The sequence below is a fragment of the Lactuca virosa genome, chromosome 4, assembly GCF_052849685.1.
Source record: "Lactuca virosa cultivar CGN04683 chromosome 4, Lactuca_virosa_CGN04683_v6, whole genome shotgun sequence".
In the NCBI taxonomy this organism is placed as follows: Eukaryota; Viridiplantae; Streptophyta; class Magnoliopsida; order Asterales; family Asteraceae; genus Lactuca; species Lactuca virosa.
In genome coordinates, this window is record NC_136429.1 from 232,876,939 (window position 1) to 232,900,080 (window position 23,142).

The following is a 23,142-nucleotide window of genomic DNA, read 5'->3' on the forward strand; positions in this document are numbered from 1 at the left end:
TAAAGAATGAGTACAAAAACAAAAATGACTTATTTTGCAACAAAAAAAAAATTTAAGGACTAAATGTGTACAAAAATATTAAGGACTAAATGTGTACTAAGTGAGAAATATATTACCTTATTAAGTCATTTTTCCCGACTAACCTGGAATAACCGGTCATAAGGACTAAATGTGTACAGTTTAACAAATTGAATGGGTAAATGTGTACGAAAAAAAACTCAGTGACCAAATGTGTACAAATCGAAAAATATATTATCCTTTTACGTCATTATCCAAAAAAAATGGTATAAGGAGGAATTATATGGATCATGATACATAAACAACACCACCTATTAGGCTAACCAGAGTGGGAGGACTAACCCACGCGTCTTGCCGATGTGTCCGGCCTAAGGACGCGTGAACACCGCCCCTAAGGCCGGTGGTTTGGGTGTGGCGTGGGTGGAAGGACGGACGAAGACGGCGAATAAGAAAGCCAGCAGCAGCAACGGTCACATATTTGACTTTTTTTCCCGTTTCCTTTGTATCCTTCGAAGTAAAAAAAAATGGTAATGGACCATTTTCCAGAAAGCGGGTGAAGAAGACGACCAATAGTGGACATTCATATTTGCTTTAATTCAAGTTATAAATTTGGTCCCTGAGATTATGTCTTTTAATCTTATTATACCCTCTCACTTTTATTTGAATTAAGTTAAACCTCAACTACACATAACTATATATTATTTAATTTTAAAAATTAATAATATGTTTATTTGATTTTTTAATTAGTAAAATGATTACTTAAGTTTATAATTATGTTTTTTTATTTAATCTCTAATGTTAAAAAAAAATTAAAAATTAAAATATAAATGATGTGCTTTTCCGGTGGCTTTGGTGGTGTGAGCACTCCCAATAGCCTTAATTTAATCTACTTCTCAATCCCTGTCTGTGTGCTGCCTCGATGGTTTCGCTTCAAAATCATCCGCTTCTATATATCCCCACCTTTCTCCACCATGTTCTTCTCTTTCGCCTTCCATGGCCTCCCACTTCTCATTTCGATCTTCATACAACCTGTAAGCTCTCCTTCACCGTTTGCATCACATTCTATGATGTTTGCTTCAATGTTACGCGTCTTCTTTTACAGAGCATTATGTGTTGTTCTTGATTTAGGTTTTCTTTAAACAGTTAAAACTCATTGATTTATCTCTCTATTTCACAGGGATTCCGCTCGATCAGAAGACACAACCAGTTCCAGATTACCTAATTTCGCAAAGTTCAGTAAAAACCAGCAACTAAAGCGTAGCTCGCTCAAGAACAATCCACTTCGAGCTTGCGTTTCATCATCTCGTAACATCTCATTAAGTCGTTCATCATCAAAATCTCTATCACCAATTCCCTCTTCTGGTATCGATAATTTCATTCTTGAAGATGAACCTTCATTGGGTATTACAACACACACAAACGAATTCGAATTTAACCATGTTAATTGTCTTATATGGGTATTACATCATTCCGCCAGAAGCTTTTCCCTCGCAATTCAATCTCTAGATTTCGCTAAAACTGGTCCCGAGCTTTCAAATGCCTGGAACGGAATCGATGTAAATGCATGGCATAAACACACTGCATATCAGGTGACCTATAATCAAAAGATATAAAATTTTATAAATTTAGGATCATTACTATATAAACCATAAATAGCCATATCATTGTTTTTACAGGTAGCAGTTTATGCTTTACTCAAAGCTGCAATCGAAGTGGGATTATCTCTTTCTCAGAAACGAAGCAACAGTCAAGTCTACGAAATGTAAATCTTGTGAATTTCAACGCATTCTTTGAACAACTTCTACAAATTTATCCAATCTTTAAAGCTGTAATCCTTTTCTACTTCAGTTTATCCTCAAAGACATTATTCCTTGGCGAATTCATAGAAACCCAATTGAATTCAAAGCAACCGAAATTAATTCAATGGTTCAGAACAGTAGAACTTCCACGAATTGCAGGATTGTTCATTCCACTATTCAAGAAATGGTCTGCGGAATATTCTAGAAGGTATGCAAAAAAATGGGGTTCTTTGATTTAAATCAAAAGATCAAATTGGATAATCTATAATAACATAAAGTTATTCAGTGGTGTTGCAGGGGTGATTCTTGCGATAACTTGTTGTACTTCGATAACAAAATTGGGTTCAAGCCGTATTTCTTGCCCTCAATTTACTGCATCGATTGATGATTCATTGGCTGAATTTAGGGATTTATCATGTGATCTTGTATCAGTAGATAAATTGCATAATTTGTCAATCAAAGCAGGATTTGAAGAAGATTTTTTATTACATTGTGGTAAAAAAGTTTTACCGAGTAAGAATATAGAGGATGTGGAATTTTGGATTGGACTCGTGAAGAAAAAACTTTCTTTAGCATTTCATAGAGAAAGTGTTATAATACCTCAAGAAAACTTCATAGAAAAGGTCTGTTATGTGTTAATGTATTATAATTGTGCTTATGTTGTGCAATTAATTAGATAATTAAAGTGGTTTTGGTTTAATAATAATTATTTAGGTTGAAGAAACTACTTTAGCAACTCTTGGGATTTTTGCATATTTGGGAAGAGAGACAAGATTGTATTTATCAGATATGAATATAAAAGAGATGGATGATCAAATTAAGGACTTCTTAAGGTAGATTTAATCATTTAAAAATGTGTTGCTTTATTTTTGGGGCTAATCACAAGAATAACCAAAAATGGGAAGAAAATACGATCACCTATTTCGCCAAATACCTTTTTTCTTGAAAAAAATTTATTAGTGGTCCCACTTAAAATTCATTTCGTGAAAATGAAATCATTCTTTTTGCAAAATTTAATTTTCGTGAACTATATTTATTTACGTTAAAACGTGACCACTAAAAAAGGTAATTTCTTGAAATTATTTATCAATGGTCTCAACTAGAAAAATCTATAAAAAAAATAGAAAAAATACACAATTTTTTTTATTTCTATAAAAAGAACAATTAATTTTTACATGAAAAAAATTTAGTGGCACTAAAAAATTAATTTCTCTAGAAATAAATAGGGTTTTATGCAGAAAAGTCTCATTATTTTTTGAAATTTTTTGAAAAAGTTATAAATTTTGTTTTTTGAATAGAAAAATCCCGATGATTTAACATTTTGCCCAAATCAACGAAAAAAAATCATTTTTTATTTTAAAAGGAAATGACAGATTATGTGATTTTCCCAAAATAACGAAAATTTTCAGTTCAAAAAAAAAATATTTAGGACTTTATCAAAAAAATTCCCAAAATAATGAGACTTTTCTGCATAAAACCCAAATAAATATGTATTTTGCGAAACATGTGATATTTTGTGATATAATTTTTTTTTTGTTTTTTTGTTATTAGCCCATTATTTTTTATTTATGATTAACAATCATGAAGATTTTGAACCTTGTATAGTTACTTGGAGTGTGGTAGCTTGTATATCTATCCTGAATTTAACTCCCTCCCAAAGTATCAACTCTTCATTGAGGTTTGTTTAATAATACAATTTCTCATAAAAACCCAAAAATATTACATCTTAATGATTCCATTATCTATTTTTCAGGTGGTTATAGATGAAATTTCATGGCTTGATTTTTATGCTCCACTTAAATGCAAATTCCAATATGATGGAAGAAGATCTAGAAAACATCAAACAGAAAAGGAGATAATTTTGTACACAGTTCTTACTGTTTGCTATGATGTTTTTTCCGGATTTGTACATTATACAACTTCTTCTCAAAAATCACTAAATTCTGATGTGCTTTCATTTTTGTCTCAAAGGTAGTATTATTTATAAAAAATAAACTTATATAACATGTTTTTATGTCACAAACTTATATATGATAATTGATATGTAATTTGTAGTCAAACTTTGTTGTCGAATTGCCTAGAGGAGTATTGGGCGACTTATGATAAGTCAGGGTAAGGTGTTGTTTCTTTTTGACTTAATACAGATAAAAGGACTTAATACAGAAAAAACAACTTAATACGTTATTTTTTTTTTCCTTTTGCAGTGAAGTAATGAAATTTGGTGAAAGAGTTGTGCCTGAATCATTTATGTTATTGGAAGCTCACTCAAAGCCGATTGAATTGATGAAAAGAGGGAATCATGAAGAGGTGTCTAGAGAGATTAAGGTATCAATTTCACCCTAATTTAACTCATGAAATGTGACTTTTTCATTTTGTTAGTAAGAGATTATGATTTCTTTAATGGTAGATGGTGAGAAATAGCAACATACTTTTCTCGTTTTTTTACCAATATGAGCAATGTACTTTGTTTATTTACTAAAGTATGTTGCTATTATCGGTAATAAATGTAAGTACAATGCTATTATGAGTTAAAAATACATAAAGTATTTTGCTATTATGGGTGAAAGATAAAGGTACATTGCCAATATTGGTAAAATGAGAGTAAAGTAGGTTGCTATTCTTTGTGATTTTTTCTTTGGTTGATTAAAACGTTAAATATTTTGGCAGGGTATAAGCTTATTAGCAGGAATCAACCATTTAAAGGTTGCCAGGAAAAGAAAGCGTTTGTATGAACGTTTACTTAGAAAATCCACGGAAAAGGTCATATATGCCAGTAATGTAAGGCACCGATTCGGTTCGTGGATTCCGATGGAATTGGAATCCGTGATTCCGATGGAATTGGAATCTGTGATTCCGATGGAATTGGAATACGTGATTCCATTCCAGGACTTGTTTGGTTAGCAAATGGACGGAACGGAATTCAATTCCTTCAAGATCCATGTTTTACCATTCTTAGGAGGAGAGGGTGGAAGGAATTCAAATCCGTTCCATTCCAATTCTTGCCAACCAAATACATTGACAGATTCCAGTTCCTTCAAATTCCAATTCCTTAGACAGATTCCATTCCTTCAAAAAACATTCGAATACTGACATGAACCATGATTTACAGATTGTTTGTATGGGTACTCAACTACTATTCATAGATGTGGGGGATGTTATTGGGCTCCTTGTGAAGCAATTACGTGGCAAAAAGATTACAAATAGAGAAAAAAAGAAAATAAAGAGAACATTGAATGACATGGTGACACTTGTCCCTGTCACAATCCTAATGCTAATTCCAATGTCAGCTGTCGGGCATGCAGCAATCTTAGCTGCAATCAACAAATACGTCCCATCATTGGTACATCTAATTAAAAAAAAAATGTTTATTTTATGATTATTAATTTCTTGTGTTCTTGTGATAATAATCTTGTTGTATTATGTCCAATAGATACCTTCCCCTTATTCATCTGAACGATTGAATTTGGTGAGACAACTAAAGAGAACCAAAAAGATGGAAGTGGGGTCATGGGCTATTAGAGAAACTAGTGAAAAGAGTGAAGAAGATAAAAGTTTTACAGTGGTGGTGCCATAGATACAATACAAAAAAGGGAATAAGGCATAAATAAGAAGCAAGCTTCATGGTTTATTTGTATATAAGTAGATGGTTTTGGTGCATAAGTGTATGTAAATAAGTGCATTTCAAAAGTTTTCTTGATCTTTTGTACATGTTTCTTGAAGTTGCCATTGCTGTAAAAAAAAATGCATGTTGCTATTGTAAGTGATGAGAGGCCTCCCAAGTATATTGTAATCTGTTAAGAAAAAAAGGGTACTAATTATAAATGAACAAATTATGAGGAATAATAACTTTATTTTACTCGCTACCACTAGAGGAGTAGAGGCAATGCCTTAACCAATATCAAATTATAATAGGTATTAAAGATAAACAAACTTTTACAGGTCAGGCTATCATCAATAAAAGTTGTAATCACTAAGCACATCATCCCACATTACAAGTGATGACATGTAAGTGCATTTTGCTATTATTGGTAAAATAATTAAGTTTATTTTAACAAGTTTCAAGTTATCATTGATAATATATGTAAGCACATGACTACTATGTGTAAATAAATGTAAGTGTAAGAATTGTAGGTGCAATGATATTATTGGGTAAAAATCAAATTACTAATTGATTAAAAAAAAGAGTATAGTATGCTGCTATTTCTAGCAACTTTGCCCTTAAATGAATTAAAGAAGTATAAAAGACGCCCTCCAACTAAGCAACAAGAATTATTTACACCCACTAAAAAAGAAACTCGACAAATAAGGCCCCTAAACTTTAAGAACAGTTTCCATTCAAGAACATAATCAAGAATCCATAAGAACAACTCGAAGACATTTAAATTCATGCAGCAGCAGTGGCAACATTCTCAACATCATCCGCTTCATCAACAATCATTTCATTCTTAAACAGCAGTTTAAGGTAAGGAAGCACTCTTGGAAGCACATGTAAATCAGCAAAATTTACACTCATCATATCAAAAGCAATGCATGTTTTATGCATATAACTTTCATCAAAAACTGGTATTTTCGGGTATCTTTGACTAAAATGGGTAAGAATTATCCGATATGCACCCGCACTGTTCCCCACTCCAATCGCCTCTTCAGTTGTACTATGATTTCTTGCTATCGCCTCCTCCACCAATGCATCCTCAAAAGTTGCCTGATTTTAATAACACATTAAACTTTTAATATTTCTTCCTAGACAAAATTGCAAAAATGGTCCCTATCTATGGTTTCTCATTTTTATCTTGCTAAGGTCCAAACCTTTGAAAAGTTGCAGATTTGGTCCTTTTCAACAAGTTTTGTTATGGTTTTTTGGTCCCTCTTCCGTTAACTTTTTTAAAATGACAATTTTACCCTTAGGGACCATTTCTGCAACCAAACTACAAGGAATTTTCAACAAGTTTTGTTGTGGTTTTGGTCCCTCTTCCATTAACTTTTTTAAAATGACAATTTTACCCTTGGGGACCATTTCTGCATATATTCTTTTTAATTTTATTGAATTATTAAATATTATTTTTAAGATATAAATAATATTATTTTATTGGATTATTAATTTTTTTTATTGAAGTAATTCTTTTTTATTGGATTATTATATATTAATAAATATTATTTTTAATATATAATATTTATATCCTAATAAATATTAGGATATAAGTTAACGAAAGAAAGACCAAAACCACAACAAAACTTGTTGAAAAGGACCAAATCCGCAACTTTTCAAAGGTTTGGACCTTAGCCACATAAAATGAGAAACCACAGGGACCATTTTTGCAATTCTGTTTTCTTCCTATTATTACAATGTATTTTATAAAACTTCTATCAAGACCTTTGACTTTGAAAAGTCAAACTTTGGTTACTTTACCTCATGTATAAGAACCGTTGCTCCTTGAGCAGCTTTGATTAATTCAGGACATGGTCGCGTGTCACCCGAATAAACAATCTTCCACCCGTTTATATTTTCACCATTATTTCCGATTTTACCCCTACCTTTCAAAACAACACCAAAAGCTTGAGGGCAATGAACAACAGGGAAACTAATCACATCATCTAAACCTGCATCTTTCAGCACTTCCTTCAAGTTGTTGATAATGGGAGACACTAAGGTCATATCCACAGGGCTATTTGGTCTTTTCCATTGACTCTGCATTTGACTTCCTTTTGTAAACAAATTAGAATCTTGAAAACTATTTTTTGAGTCTGTTGTATGCCTACAATCAAGAAACTGCATGTCTAAATCTTCAAGTCTTTGATATGCATCAAGAAATCTTTTTAATTGTCGAGGGCCAATGACAATTAATGGATCATGTGCGACCCGTTTTAATAAATCGCGTCTCAAAGCAAGGATTCTTGCAAGACCTGTGTGGTGATCTGCATGGATATGTGAAATCCAAATACATTTTAAACCTTTAACTGCATCATCTGCTCCTTTAATCCCAAATCTGTTGAAAAATATTTTTGTTAAAATTAAAACATCAAAAGTTTGTGAATTTTAATGTAATATCCTAAAAGAGTAAAAGACCCTATATTTTGGATTATTTCTGGATTAAACCTCAACTTTATTTTTTTTCTTTAAAAGACCTTGTATTTTTTTTCTTTTTTTACCGATTTGGCCCTTTTAGCAGGGTTACTGGTAATCTTCCGGTTTTAGACAATTTTTTTCAAGAAAGTACCTCAAATATATATTTTTTTTCAAAAAAGCCTCACATTTGACAACTTTTTTGGGGGGAAAAAAGTTGAGGGTTTTTTCGGAAAAAATAAATAAAAATCTTAGGGCTTTTTCGGGGAAAAAAAAGTAACAATCGGATGGCTTTTCTGGAGAAAAAAAAAGTTGGAGGGTTTTTTTCAGGAAAAAAAGTAAAAACCGAAGGGCTTTTTCGGGGAAAAAAAGAAAAAATCGGAGGGCTTTTTCGGAGAAAAAAAAAGTTAAGGGTTTTTTCGGAAAAACAAAAAAGTAAAAATCTAAGGGCTTTTTCAGGGAAAAAAAGTAAAAGTCAGAGGGCTTTTTTGGAGAAAAAAATGTTGGAGGGTTTTTTCGTTAAAAAAAAAAAGTAAAAATCGGAGTGTTTTAGGTAGAAAAAAAAAGTTGAGGGTTTTTCCAGAAAAACTTTCTAAAATCGGAAGATTACCGATAAACCTGCTAAAAGGATAATAAATGAAAAAATGGAAGGTGTTTTATAATGAAAAAAAATAAAGTTAAGGTTTAATACGGAAAAAACCCAAAGTACAGGGTCTTTTATGATATTAACCCAAAGATTTATCATTTACCTTCTTTTTAGTTGTCCAAGAGTTCCTTCACCACAATCTAAAAGCACACTACCTTTAGAGAAAAGATTTATGAAGATAGAACTAACATTTCTATATTTAGAAGGTTGAGAAGAACCAGTTCCTAGAAGGACAATTTCGACATTTTCCCGTGTAATTTCCTCCAAACAACTTGGAACACCACTTTGATTATTCAACCAAGGTTCTTCTTTAATTGTGTTTTGGTCAACTTTCCAAAGTTGACCAACTTGTTGGGATGCATCAGATATCTCTGGTATTTCCAAAAGTAGGTCATTGATGATCTCAGTGGGACCCACGATTTTTGGGACACTGGATTTGTCTAACCCTAGTTGTGCTAAGGGGCGTAAATGGAACTGTTGAAATAATAATATAAAAATCTTGATTTGTTTAAACAAATGATTAGAAACTGTAAAAAGGAAAGAAATTTGTATTGAAATTTGAAACAACACACCTTGAGGAGATTTTCAGCAGATATAGTTTTTAAATCGGTATCCTGCAGGTTTAAAACAATGTCAATTATTTTTTTAAAGGATAATTACAAAAATGCCCAAAATGAGTTTTCCAATTTAGCACATTGACCACCTTTTTTTTACCCTTTTAACAAAAGGACTACCTATTTCACATAATGGGTCAGTTATGAAATTCCAATAAATTGTGAATTACTTTTACATACAAAATGCTGTTAAAAAAAAAGCTTTAATTTTAATATTTGCAAAATGATATCATTATTTCACAAAGTAAGACATTTCACAAGATAATATATTGGGTTAATCTCATAAAAGACCTTATATTTTGTGTTTTTTCCGGATTAAGCCTCAAAATTATTTTTTGCCTGAAAAAGACCTTGTATTTTTTTCATTTTTTTCTGATTTGGCCCTTTTAGTCATTTTTTGCCAAAAAAGTGAGGGTTTTTTCAAGAAAAACTAAAAAAGTTGACGGTTTATTTGGAGGCATTTAGAAGGTTGAGGGTTTTTTTTGGAAAAAAAAAAATACAAAGTTGAGGGCTTTTTTGGAAAAAACGAAAAAATACAAGGTCTTTTTCAGGCAAAATATAAATTTGAGGTTTAATCCGGAAAAAACATAAAAATATAAGATCTTTTTTGAGATATTAAGCAACATATGATTTTATTTTTCAAAATCTTTTGTCATGGGGCCCATGCAAAAAAGCAACTTTGCAAAAATCCAGAATGCAAAATTGGAGTTCATTTTGTTAAAACTTAAAAGGGTCAAAAAGGTGTTGACTTTGTTAAATGGGCCATACCCTTTTGGTCATTTTGTGATTTTCCATTAAACTATTGTTATTTAAGATGTCATAAAACTCAAAATATACCTCATTTATGACAGGTGGCATTGAACTTTTTAGGTTTTCAAGAGACCAATAACCAGGAGCTGGGAAGAACTGTGGACATAAATAATTAAGCCGAGCTGCAACTCTTGCACTAGATTGCAGAATTGGGATCTCAACATTCTTCCTGATTATTTTTGTCACATTTTAATTCATCTTTCATAAAAATCAACAATTTTAGGATGAAATTAAGATTAAAACTTACATTTGATGTCCTGCAATAATGTGCTCTGCTCCATGAAATCTTGACATCCATTTTTGATAATCACTAGAGTTTACAATCAATGCAGAACTTAAATGAATTACACAATTGACCCTTTTGTTAGGTGTTTCACCATAGAAAGTGTCAAGAGATGATGTGGATAATAATAATTCTTGAAAATGAGATAATGTAGGACAATCTACAAGGAGAACAATGGGCCCAGGGACAGAAGGTCCAAGAACATCATCAGGATGAACCTGAAATTGTCAAATTGAATCAACAATAAAAAAAAATTATTATATAAAGTTAAAGAAAAATCAAAAAGTAAAGAAAGAATGGAAGATGATATACCATGATGTCTTTTAAATCCGATTTAACAGAAATCCCTTCTTGTAATTCGCGATATTTTGGTCCAGGTCTTAGTCCAAGTGATCTGGCTTTTTCTAGGTCGAATTTACCCCTGATCTCAGGTAACTCACAAATGTATAAAACAGAAATATCACTAGACTTTAATTCAAATTCATCTTTTTTGAGCTCATGAGTTTCAGGGCAATTTGGTCTTAATAAAATAGCAGATATTTTGACAACTTCATCATCAATAAGCTTGAGTTGATCATGGAGTTTTTCAGGGTTTTTGTCCAATGCACCAAAACATCTGCTATGAACCATGGCTGCATTTGGAATGAATGATTTCATTGCATCAACTAAATACTTGAAATCTGAAGGTCCCCATACATTTACAGATATACCCTCTTCACCAGTTCCAGCTAATGTCAGTAGAAGACCTGAAATATATTACAGAATTCAAAATTATTGACCTTTTTCAACATTATACAAAGCTAATCTTGAAATATGAAGAGATAATTCAAGAAATACAAGCAAACCTGGTAGTCCACCAGCGGTTTCAGAGCAGACACGTGAAAGAAATATGTGATCAATCTGAAGTAGAAGAAGCAAGTAATTCCCATTAGCGAGATGAATGTAAATGTAGATGTTTATGTGAATATTTGTGACTGATTTTACCTTTGATAGCTTAATCTTATGTTCTGTACAAAATCGTTGCAACCCCTGATCAAATCATAGAAAGAAAATCAATAAAAGGTATAAACTTTTGATTATTGGCATAAAGAGTTGCAGTTGTATTCTCTAGTCAGTTAAACATTCGACAAAAGTCATAAAAAGGTACATCAAATCAAAATACTTACTTCTCCTGCATTGAATATAAATCTCTGTTTGTCGAAGAAGAGCAAAACTGATGGAGATGTGTCTTGAGTATCCATACCAGTTCCTAAAACCTGCGTAATATAATTAGTCCCATTTTCAACTACGAAAGCAAATAGCTTGTAACGATAACGTAATGTTAACAGCAGTTACCTGGACATACGATATTGTATTAACAGGATTAAGTCTTCGAACTTTTAGTTTAAGGTCTTTAGGTCTACTACTTTTATCTCTACCCTCTGCCCTTTTCTTATTAAACCCAGCAGCCATTCCAGCCTTCTTGGGGTCTTCCATTTCAAGCTCCATCTTCTTTGATGATAACCCACTTTCCTCCTTGTTATCACTCTGCTTCAAAGAACTGGTGTTACCGGTATTGATTCTGCGATTGGGATTGAAGGATTTGGAATTGTATCTGTGCGGTTTCCTTGACGATGCAAGACAGGTGAAGAAAGGGTAAGAAGAAGAAGAAGGGGATTTGTGGAGTTTAGTGGGAAATTTGTTGTTGAATTTGAGGAGGGAATTGGGTTTGAAAGAAGAGAGAAAGAAAGAGGGATTAGGGTGATTGGTAGCAGTGGAGAAAAGGAGGCGAAGGTTTGTAATTTGGGGCATTGTGTTCATTGCCGGAGCCCTAGAAAAGGGGTTTAACCATCATCCTCTAAACCCCCCCACGCCTCCATTAAACAATCCATCGGTTGCATGAACAGATCTGCACTTTGCAGCTGAATTGATTTATGTAATAAAAAACAAACTATATAACACCAAGCTGGAATAGCTCAGTTGGTTAGAGCGTGTGGCTGTTAACCACAAGGTCGGAGGTTCGACCCCTCCTTCTAGCGTATTTTTACTTTTTTTTTGCCCTAGATGTCACCGAAGATTATCAATATAATTTTTAGGGTAAATAAACCATTAGTAGTTTGACTCAATTTCTAGAAAGTCATCATTAATTATTTTATTATCGATAAAGTCATCCAGAGTTTTAAAATTTTGTAATTTTGATGCTATTACGATAGTATGTTTTCAGGCTTTGCTGATAATAACCATTTGTTGAGTAGGAGTTTTATGTTGGGTTATTGTCACTGTAGCCCAACGATGTTTAGTATATTGGTTTAAATAGTCCTTAGTGATTTTTTTTTTTTTTTTTTTTTTTGCATTTGAAGGCGGTAACGGAGCTTGAACATTTGAGTTGGGGCCGAAAGTAAAATATATATAAAAATGGAAGAACACGGGGGGCGCAGTCAAATTTTTTAGTTTTGGGTCTGATATGTAAAATTTTTAATAGTAGTGGACTAGTTCTAAAAAAACAGGGGGGGGGGGGGGGGGGGCACAGCTCCCCTCGCCCTTAAGAAGATCTGTCAATGTTTAAAGGGTATGAACTTGTCTTTTTAGGTTTTTTAAAAAGCCATTATGAAAAATTTGAAGGGCCCATCAGTTTGCATATGCCATGTTGGTTTCCCTAGTCCAAATCATCAGTTTCCCTCAACCCACATTGACTTTCAAAAGTCAAAGGTCTTTGTCTATTCCTTCGGATTAACCATCACATGTTGGTTTTCTTGTGAAGTTCTGTACAGAAGAGGGGAAACAACGAGCGACCACATTCTTCATTCCTGTCACGATTTTCCCCAAATGTTTCACGTTAGGAGTAATCTCAATTGTTTTCAGAAAACTCGCATATACAAACGACACAATATGAAACATGTTTATGATGTGAGAAAATACATTTACGCCATGTCGCAATTCGAAATCCCTAGATGGCTTGAGAAATCATACATGAGTGATACATGGAGCAAGGATTCCAATTGGATGGGTTACATCGATGTGGGTAATGATCTGGAATCGAAGAGGATCGGAATAAGAGACATCATGGTGGTGTGGCGTGGCACTGTGCTTCCTTCCAAATGGTATGAAGATATGCAACGAGATCTCGAGCCATTAGGGCACGAGGAAGCGAAGGTGGAGCGAGGGTTTCTGAGAATCCACAAATCGAAGCGTATATATACACGATACAACAAAACCAATGCATCAGAGCTAGTAATTGAAGAGATAAAGAGATTAACGAAGTTCTACAAATCAATCGGCGAACAAGTGAGTCTCACGCTCACCGGCCACAGCTTGGGCGGCACGTTAACTTTACAGAACGCGTACGCCGCCATGAGGTTTCCAACTCTTCTGATAAATGTCATCTCCTTCGGCTTGGGCGACACGTTAGCTTTACAGAACGCGTACGTCGGAAACATCGCATTCAGGGATGAACTTCACCACGGAGGCGTCAAAGCACTACATCACAATCAAATAAGATCTAGTCCCTCGAATGCCAGGTATTGTCGTCATCTACACATATAGCGTCCAACCACCTCTCTCGGCCGCTACAACCCTCTCCACCTCCTTCACCGAAGATAGCGTGTTTTCAAGAATTTAGTTGATGCAGGTTTTCAAGATTTTGGGGATATTTATGAAGATTAACCTTAAAAACGAAGATAGCATGGGATGTATAGAAGATGAGTATTTAGGGACACGTGGCAACTAAGAGTCGACTCACCAGTGAGTCATCTGCTTAGTTGGCAGATAACAAGAGAGTGTAACCTGTAAAAATGGGTAAAGGTACGAAATTAATCGGTAAAACACAAGTTCTTACCTCTCAAAGGCAAAAAAAAAATCACGAGGGACCATTTAAACCAATATACTAAACATTGTTTGGCTACAGTGACAATAACCCTTTTATGTTAATGTGGTGGTTGAGTTGGTCAATCTTTGACATGTTAGTTGACCGTTAATGTGTTAATTGGTCAATCATTGACATGCTAGTTGACCGTTGATATTCTAAGAATTCTATAAATACATAACTATTTCTTCTTGTACAATAACATGAGCTCTGGGATTTTTAATTCCACATTCCACATGTATCTATGAACTTATTCTATATTATACTTAAAAGTCTTTTATCAATATTTTATTTCATATCTGTCTGATAATGTTAATGTGGTAGTTGAGTCGATCAATATATGTTGATATGTTAAGTTGACTTTTGATATTCTAATAATTTTATAAATCTATCATCATTTCCTCTTGAATAATGACATGAGTTGTGGGATTTTTAATTCCACGTTCTACATGGATCTTTGAATTTATTACATATTTTGGTTACAATCCCTTTATCAATATTCAACATTTATCTTAGTTGTTAGAGAAACGGGAGGTTTGGTTGAGTTAGGGTGTGGTGGTCATTGGATCCTTGTTGATATTTTAGGAGTGCAAAACAATGGCATCATGTTCCACCTTTCGGTGGAAAAGATGTTTTTAAGGGAATTTCAAGAAGATACTACATGTCATACCAAAGGGAAGTAGACAATATATCGTTCATGTATCTCTTAGTTCTTAAAAAATTTGGCACCGTTGTAAGATATTAAAGTTGACTATCAATATGCGGTTATGAGTAGGCTGTAATCTGAAACGCATGCCTGATGTTCAAGAATTTGCAAAGTGGATATTAGAGATTAGTGATGGTGTCGTATATGAGGATAATGATAGGCAAGCAAATGTTGAAATTCTTAAGCCCATGTTAATAAAGATATGTGTGATCCTCTTAAGGAAATTGTTGATTTTCTATATCCTTCTTGCTTATCAGAATTACAAAGTACTTAAAGCATCATCTTTTTCCAGCAACGTGCTATTTTGGCACCTACAAATAAAGAAGTAGACAAGATAAATGAGTATATGCTTAATCAGATGCTCGGTGATTCGCAAACATATCTAAGTTCGGCAAATTGTGCAATTTTGAGAAATACAATTCTATGACCGAAACATTGTACTCGCCTGTTGTTTTAAACTCCATCAAATTGCCAGGGATACCTAACCATGAATTAAATTTGAAAGTAGGTGCTCTGATAATGTTGTTTCATAATCTTGATCAATCTTTAGGGCTATATAATGGGACACACATGCGTGTAATCAACCTAGGAACACACATGATTGAAGTGGAAATCATTTATGGAAATAATATTGGAGCTCAAACATTCATACCAAAGATCTGTTTAAATCCATATAATAAACAAATATCATTCAAATTTATCTGCAAACAATCCCCTTGGTGTTGTGTTTTGTAATCACACTCAATAAAAGCCAAGGTTAATCACTGTCTAGAGTTGGGTTATTCTGGAAAAACCCTTGTTCACACATGGAAAATTGTATGTTGCTTTGCGTAGAGTAACAACCAATGAGGGTATAAAGGTGGTAATCATGGATGAAGAAGGAAATCTATCAAAGACAATGAATAACGTTGTTTATAAGAAAGTACTTCAAGGTTTATAAATACTACATTGGTCATCAAGATCGGGTTGATGATGTTTGAGTACACTTCACAATATATGGTACATATATATATATATATATATATATATATATATATATATATATATATATATATATATATATATATACATATATGTGTGTGTGTGTTTGTGTTTGATATGTTTAGTAATTTCTTGATTTTAATTTTATTGATATGTTTGTATGTAGTAGAATTAATTTCAAGATCAATATCATCGACCCTTTCTTCATGCGAGTCTATCACCAAGTTGAATTATATAATAGTTAAAAAAACACAAAATTTATTGGAAAACTAGCAAGAAGCTAACCAAACAAATACAACAAGAAACTGTAACACCTAGTTTTAGTGATGTTCTAATTTCGAGACGTCAGGCTAGAATTTGATCAAGTAATGGTGTTGGGATTCAAAGGAATAGGGTTTAGGCCCTTTTTGGATATTGGCAATATTGGATTATGTGATTAAATCCATCAATTTGTGCCTTGAAGCAAAGGGTAAAATTAGGAAGGTGATATCTTTGGCTTCTTGCATGAATTAAGGATTTTAGTTCGATATGTTTTTTAGTCAAAAGTAACTAGATAAGATTGTGGGGCTCGTCGATACCTTTCCGTGCATATAAAGAACGTGGTCAACGGAGTTGAAACGAAGAAGTTATGGCTATTTGTGGTTGAATTGGAAGACGAGGGTTTTGCATCTACGCATGGCGTAGATGCTGAAAGAGGAGCGTGTTTTTAAGGAGCTACGCATGACGTAAATTAAGTTACGCATGGCGTAGCTGCTACTGACCAAAACCCCAATCCTAAGGTTTTGGGCCCTATTTAAGGGCTCTAACTTCTTGGAACCCTTCCCATTACCAACATTCATCACCTCAAATCATTCATTTGAAACCCTAGCCACCAATTGTGAGTTTTGGAAGCCTTGGTGTGATTTTGGGTGCATTCTTGAAGAAGGAGTCCACTGGAGAAGCAAGTGTGAGCTCCAAGCTTTATAGATCCAGACTTTGCACTTCATCACCAATCTCCAGAAGGTATAAAGCTTACATCTTGATGTTCCATTTGTTAGATCTAATTAGCACATGGGTTTTATGCTTTTTGTCCCTTAATCTTGGTTCGTGTGAGTATGGGTTACTCCAGACGATTTGAGTGTCTCATTCTAATGTTTTGAGGATATTGAGTCATAAAAATGAGAGATTGGGCACTCTCATCCATCTATGCATGAGTTCTTGAGCAATAGATAACTTTATGGACCTAGGTTTTGGTATTGTGCTCTTTGGGACCATGTAAATGGATACATTTAGAGACTTTATACATGAAGACATTAATTTAGATCAAATCTGGGAGTTTGAGAGTTTGGCTTTCATTATTAAGTGCTTAATAGAAGTTTTTGGCTTTCTGTATTAAGAGCTTAATAGAAGTTTTTGCCCAAAGGAGGTTTAATTGTGAGCATAGACCTTTCGTGGGCCATTTATTTCCTGGATTGTTAATTACGGTTTTATTGTGGATATGTTTAGCAAGAAGAGGCTTGATATCGTCGGCTCGAGTGGGTGGTTTATCTTGTCTTCAGGATTGAGGTGAGTTTTCCTCACTGTACTCATGGGTCGAAGGCACCAATGTTTGTCACACCCCCGAACCAGACGGCGGAAACGTCCGAGGGCTCGCGTGACTTAAATTGAAATATCATCACAATGAATATACATGAAACATAACACATTCATCACCAAACATTACATAGTACAACTGGCATTGTTTACATCAAGTACATGGTTTACATTACATGATCCCAAAATATAAAGTGTTTGGTGATTAGCAACTACAAAAGAAACTTTCAACATATTGGATGCTTCCTCGTTCTAACGATTTCCTGAGAATACAAGTTATTTTGAAAACGATCAACATATATAATGTTGGTGAGTTCATAAGTATGTTTGATGTAAAATAGTTTATGTCGTTCGTAAAACCCAGAAAATCCGATATTTTCTGTAATAAGATTTTTCATGAAAATGTTGTGATGATCCTGTAAGTATATGCGTGAATGATTTCAAAACGTGTATAAATGAGAAGTTTTGCATTATAGTTTTTGAAAGTGCAAGTGAGTAAGATTGGTTTCCCCGGAAAACCCGATGTTTTCCGATAAAATATTATGATTGTTTTGTATTATTGTATCGTCACAGCGAATGAATATGATTTCCCCTGATTACTTAGATGGTATTGGATCTCTATGTGAGTCGTTATAACCATGCATGATAATGACTAGTTCGTCTGTCTTGGCACTCTAATGAACACCGGAATTGATCTTAAGATTTTGTCACCATAGAATGGCCGAGTCTAACTGTAGCGAACAGCTTAGGTGTGGGGGAGTCACCCCCGTATAGATCTATACACAAACTCTCGCTCTCCCTCCAAGAGACTTTGATTACAACTACAGACTGCGACCGACACTTATTGGTGTCACCCGATATTACTCACTTAATCCACATGAATTTGATTAACCTTGATTAATGACCTGATTTTAGTTTACTTGAAAAGAAGGTAAGCCTAACAGACGAAGAGAAGAGGACTACTAGGCCCTACTAATTACGTATGTTATTTAAGGTTGTCGAGTATACGAAAGGCGCGTTAGCTCATTTCGCATAAGATTTATTTGGACCTTACTAGCACTGCTAATGGGCCACTGAGGCCCAATAGCATGTCAAAGCCATTGAGGGTCCCTTAAGCATGTAATTTGGTCACAAGAGGCCCAATAACATGTATTATTTATGTTGGGCCCAAAAGTCATGTTAATGTGTCACGAAGGCCCAATAAGCATGATTAAAATCTCTCAAGCCCAAGAATTAGAATGTTTACTTGTTTTGTATAGTATTAGTGTTGCGAAGTTGTTTAATCGATATGTCGTAAAAATCACCAATTTGTTTTATAACGATTCATAGATTTATAAAAATAGTTATTTTTCTATTTAAAACCCATAAGTTATAAAGTTTTGTATAGTTTGACCAAATTATTTTATTATTAACATAATTGACCAAAAATATTAGTTTGACCTATTCAGCCCCTTATTTTGGTAAAGTTGGCAAATTTTAGCCCTTTTTATGAAAAAAGACATATTAGGTCTTTGAACTCTTTTTCTTGACATTTTTGGCCTAAACACTTAATTAAATAATGTTTTAAGCCCAAAATTTTATTTTGGACAGTTTCAGCCCCTTAGTTAAAAGATTTGCATTTAAATCCACACTTTTCGCAATTTTTACAATTTTTACCCAAAATCCAAAATCTTTGCATTTTTAGTCCCTTTTGATAAATAAGACCATTTTAACCCCTGAAATAGGTTTATTTACGTTTATAGCCCCTGTTTTGAGAAAACTTTCCATTTCAGCCCCTTAAATTTGATTTTTCGCATTTTTGGGCCTAAATAACCGAAAAGCCCAAATTTTAGCCCATTAGGCTAAAATTTACATTTTTAGTCCTTTAAAAAGCCTAATATTTATAAAAACTCTTATTTGGCTGTTTTGACCTTTTGATCCTTGTAGAAACCGTGAATGACATTTTTTTCCCATCTTTTGTTTATTTATCACAAATAGTCCAATAACAAATTTTTATGTTGTAGTGTGTTATTTTAAAGCTTGTATAGTAGTTTATCTTGACATGTTAAGTGAAATATGACCTAGATTACATATTTTTCCTTCTTGAACTATAGATCTCGAAATATCTTTCATTTTTAGCACATATTTACCACAAAAACACAAGAAATCACACATAACATACAAATACACATAGATCTTCACATTTTACTTGTATTCTCCCCCATAAATCATATGAAAACCGAAAATAGAGGGGTATGAACTCACCTTGCTTTGATGTTCACGGTTTTGAAGAAGAAAGGATGAAAATGATGAGATCTTTCGGCCTAACAAGCTTCTTTAGAAATCCTTGGGCTTAGATTGCTTCTAAGGAGTATGATCATGAATTTGAATGAATTAGAAGATGATTTTTTGGTGAGATATAGAAGTTAAACTTTGGATTTAAGTAAACACTTACCAAAGATTTGTGTTATGAGTGAAAGATCTTCTTGGCATGTAAGCAAGTCTCGAAATTTTGAAGGAAGAATGGAGAGGCTCTTGAGAGAATTTGATAGTATTGGAATGGAGTTTGGTATGTGTGTGTGTTACTACCTTCGGCCGTGAGTAATAAGAAGAGAAAGAGAAGAGAGAGATAGGTGAAGGGATGGATGCATGGAGACATGTGAACTTGCATGGAAGTCCAATATGTAATAAGGAGGTGGCTAACCCTCCTTAATTCCCTTAATTTCTCTTTTTTTTTTGTTTTCTACTTGGGCCGAGAGAGAGAGAGAGAAGAGAATGGCTTGGGACTTTTGTGCTTGAGTCCATAATATGAGGCCCAATTTGATAATTTTCGGCCCATTGGGCCTTTAGAGTAGTTCACGACCCAATTTAGCATAAAGGAATGGGTTTGAGTCTATTAAAGCTATTTGGATTTGCTATGGCCCAATAAGGCCCATTAAAGGTAAACTAGTCCATTTTAGGCTTATAAGCCCCAAAAAGGTTAAGTCTTATGAGAGTGGGTCCAATGGGAGCCCATTTGAGAGTTCTAAGCCTAAAATAGTCACATTGGAAGTTTATTGGCCCATTAGGCCCAATAAGGAAATCCTAGTCCATTGAATAAGCATCATACATGCTTTCAAGTTTTAGTTACAATGTTATCCTTGTTAATTGTTTACAAAGCATCAGAATTTCTAGTTGTGATATCATCCCCCCGTTAGAGGGAATTTCGTCCCGATTTTTTTTTTTTGAAGCTAGATTTGAGAATGCGAGAATAGGTGAGGGTACTTCTGCTTCATCTGGTCTTCGCGTTCCCATGTGAATTCCGGTCCATGTTTCGCGTTCCACCGAACTTTCACAATCAGAATGCGACTTTGCTTAGTACGCTTCACTTCCCTGTCCATGATTTCAACTGGTTCCTCGATGAACAGGAGATTCTCGTTGATTTCGATTTCTTCCAGTGGAATGGCGAGAGTTTCGTTGGATAGGCACTTCTTCAAATTGGAAACATGGAACACGGAGTGTACACTGTTGAGTTCAGCAGGTAGTTGTAGTCTATAAGCCACCGGACCGATTCGGGCAAGAATCTCGAATGGTCCAATGTACCGTGGGTTTAGTTTTCCCCGTTTCCCAAAACAAACAACACCCGATCCCCGACTAGGAATTCCAAGGGCTTTCGCCGTTTATCAGCGTAGCTCTTCTGTCGGTCTCGTGATGCTTAAAGTCGAGCTTTGATTTGAACTATTTTCTCTGTCGTTTCGCGTATGATTTCTGGTCCTGTTAATGCATTGATTGGTGTCTGTTCTCTTGCTAGCTGAGTGTCACCTACCTCAGCCCAACACAACGGTGATCTACATTTACGTCCATATAAGGATTCAAAAGGAGCAACTTTGATGCTTGAGTGATAGTTGTTGTTATACGAAAACTCAATTAAAGGCAAGTGGGTATCCCACGACCTTCCAAAGTCTATCACGCATGCGCGAAGCATATCTTCAAGCATTTGAATGGTTCGCTCACTTTGACCATCAGTTTGTGGGTGGTAGGCAGTGCTCATGTCGAGTTGTGTTCCGATAGCTTTCTGAAGGGATTGCCAAAAGCGTGAAGTAAATCTACTATCTCGATCTGAAATGATAGATATTGGTACTCCATGGAGTCTCACAATTTCCTTGATGTAGATTCTCGTCAATCGTTCCATCTTGTATGACTCTTTTATTGGCAGGAAATGAGCGGATTTTTTCAACCTGTCGACTATTACCCATATGGTATCCAATCCATCTGTTGTCTTGGGTAATTTGGTCACAAAGTCCATAGTAATCCTTTCCCATTTCCACTCGGGTATTACTGGTTGTTGTAATAGTCCCGAGGGCTTCTGATATTCTACCTTCACCTTAGCACAGGTGAGGCACTTGCTAACGTAAGTGGCAATTTCTGCCTTCATGTTAGGCCACCAATACTGCTGCTTGATATCCAAGTACATTTTATCTGAACCCGGATGGATGGAGTATCGTGTCTTATGGGCTTCATTCATGACTACTTCTTTGAATCCCCCAAGTTTAGGGATCTAAATTCGGTTCATGAAGTAATATGCTCCGTCGTTCTTGACTTCAAAGTTCTTTTCCATTCCACGTAACGCTTCGCTTGTTCTGTTTTCTATCTTCATGGCATCGAACTGGGCTGCTTTGATTTGCGAGGACAGATGGGATTGAACGGTTATCGAAAGGGTCTTCACACGACGGTTTGAGTATTCTTTCCGACTTAAGGCATCAGCTACCACGTTAGCCTTGCCTGGGTGGTACTTGATTTCGCACTCATAATCGTTTAGCAGCTCAACCCATCTTCGCTGCCTCATGCTTACTCACTTAATCCACATGAATTTGATTAACCTTGATTAATGACCTGATTTTAGTTTACTTGAAAAGAAGGTAAGCCTAACAGACGAAGAGAAGATGACTACTAGGCCCTACTAATTACGTATGTTATTTAAGGCTGTCGAGTATACGAAAGGCGCGTTGGCCCATTTAGCATAAGATTTATTTGGACCTTACTAGCAATGCTAATGGGCCACTGAGGCCCAATAGCATGTCAAAGCCATTGAGGGTCCCTTAAGCATGTAATTGGGTCACAAGAGGCCCAATAACATGTATTATTTATGTTGGGCCCAAAAGTCATGTTAATGTGTCACGAAGGCCCAATAAGCATGATTAAAATCTCTCAAGCCCAAGAATTAGAATGTTTACTTGTTTTGTATAGTATTAGTGTTGCGAAGTTGTTTAATCGATATGTCGTAAAAATCACCAATTTGTTTTATAACGATTCATAGATTTATAAAAATAGTTATTTTTCTATTTAAAACCCATAAGTTATAAAGTTTTGTATATTTTGACCAAATTATTTTATTATTAACATAATTGACCAAAAATATTAGTTTGACCTATTCAGCCCCTTATTTTGGTAAAGTTGGCAATTTTTAGCCCTTTTTATGAAAAATGACACATTAGGTCTTTGAACTCTTTTTCTTGACATTTTTGGCCTAAACACTTAATTAAATAATGTTTTAAGCCCAAAATTTTATTTTGGACAGTTTCAGCCCCTTAGTTAAAAGATTTGCATTTAAATCCACACTTTTCGCAATTTTTACAATCTTTACCCAAAATCCAAAATCTTTGCATTTTTACTCCCTTTTGATAAATAAGACCATTTTAACCCCTGAAATAGGTTTATTTACGTTTATAGCCCCTGTTTTGAGAAAACTTTCCATTTCAGCCCCTTAAATTTGATTTTTCGCATTTTTGGGCTTAAATAACCGAAAAGCCTAAATTTTAGCCCATTAGGCTAAAATTTACATTTTTAGTCCTT

The 23,142-nt window shown here is 34.4% G+C and overlaps 3 protein-coding genes and 1 non-coding gene across 4 annotated transcripts; 3 read left to right on the top strand and 1 right to left on the bottom strand.

Annotated features, from left to right (window-relative positions):
* Positions 1 to 890: 890 nt before the first annotated feature.
* LOC145108067 (uncharacterized) lies at positions 891 to 5,647 on the top strand. Its single transcript, XM_079045058.1, has 13 exons — positions 891 to 1,049; positions 1,196 to 1,607; positions 1,695 to 1,780; positions 1,867 to 2,025; positions 2,104 to 2,440; positions 2,532 to 2,650; positions 3,423 to 3,495; positions 3,571 to 3,788; positions 3,873 to 3,929; positions 4,022 to 4,142; positions 4,485 to 4,595; positions 4,927 to 5,157; positions 5,248 to 5,647. Exons 1-13 carry the CDS (start codon positions 1,012 to 1,014, stop codon positions 5,389 to 5,391), a joined length of 2,106 nt encoding a protein of 701 aa, XP_078901184.1. The 5' UTR covers positions 891 to 1,011; the 3' UTR covers positions 5,392 to 5,647.
* A 312-nt stretch (positions 5,648 to 5,959) lies between these two features.
* Positions 5,960 to 12,085, bottom strand: TRZ4 (tRNAse Z4). Its single transcript, XM_079045059.1, has 11 exons — positions 11,567 to 12,085; positions 11,398 to 11,487; positions 11,216 to 11,260; positions 11,077 to 11,131; positions 10,544 to 10,977; positions 10,196 to 10,449; positions 9,976 to 10,117; positions 9,097 to 9,138; positions 8,628 to 8,998; positions 7,225 to 7,801; positions 5,960 to 6,519 (listed from the first exon to the last, which is right to left on the bottom strand). The coding sequence occupies exons 1-11, from the start codon at positions 12,029 to 12,031 to the stop codon at positions 6,202 to 6,204; spliced, it is 2,793 nt and encodes a 930-aa protein (XP_078901185.1). The 5' UTR covers positions 12,032 to 12,085; the 3' UTR covers positions 5,960 to 6,201.
* A 90-nt stretch (positions 12,086 to 12,175) lies between these two features.
* Positions 12,176 to 12,249, top strand: TRNAN-GUU (transfer RNA asparagine (anticodon GUU)). Its single transcript has one exon. It is a non-coding gene; the product is annotated as a tRNA-Asn (tRNA).
* Positions 12,250 to 13,138: 889 nt separating this feature from the next.
* On the top strand, positions 13,139 to 15,107 carry LOC145105709 (phospholipase A1-Igamma1, chloroplastic-like). The gene is made up of 3 exons (XM_079042794.1): positions 13,139 to 13,728; positions 14,596 to 14,735; positions 14,848 to 15,107. Exons 1-3 carry the CDS (start codon positions 13,139 to 13,141, stop codon positions 15,105 to 15,107), a joined length of 990 nt encoding a protein of 329 aa, XP_078898920.1.
* The last annotated feature ends 8,035 nt before the right edge of the window (positions 15,108 to 23,142 follow it).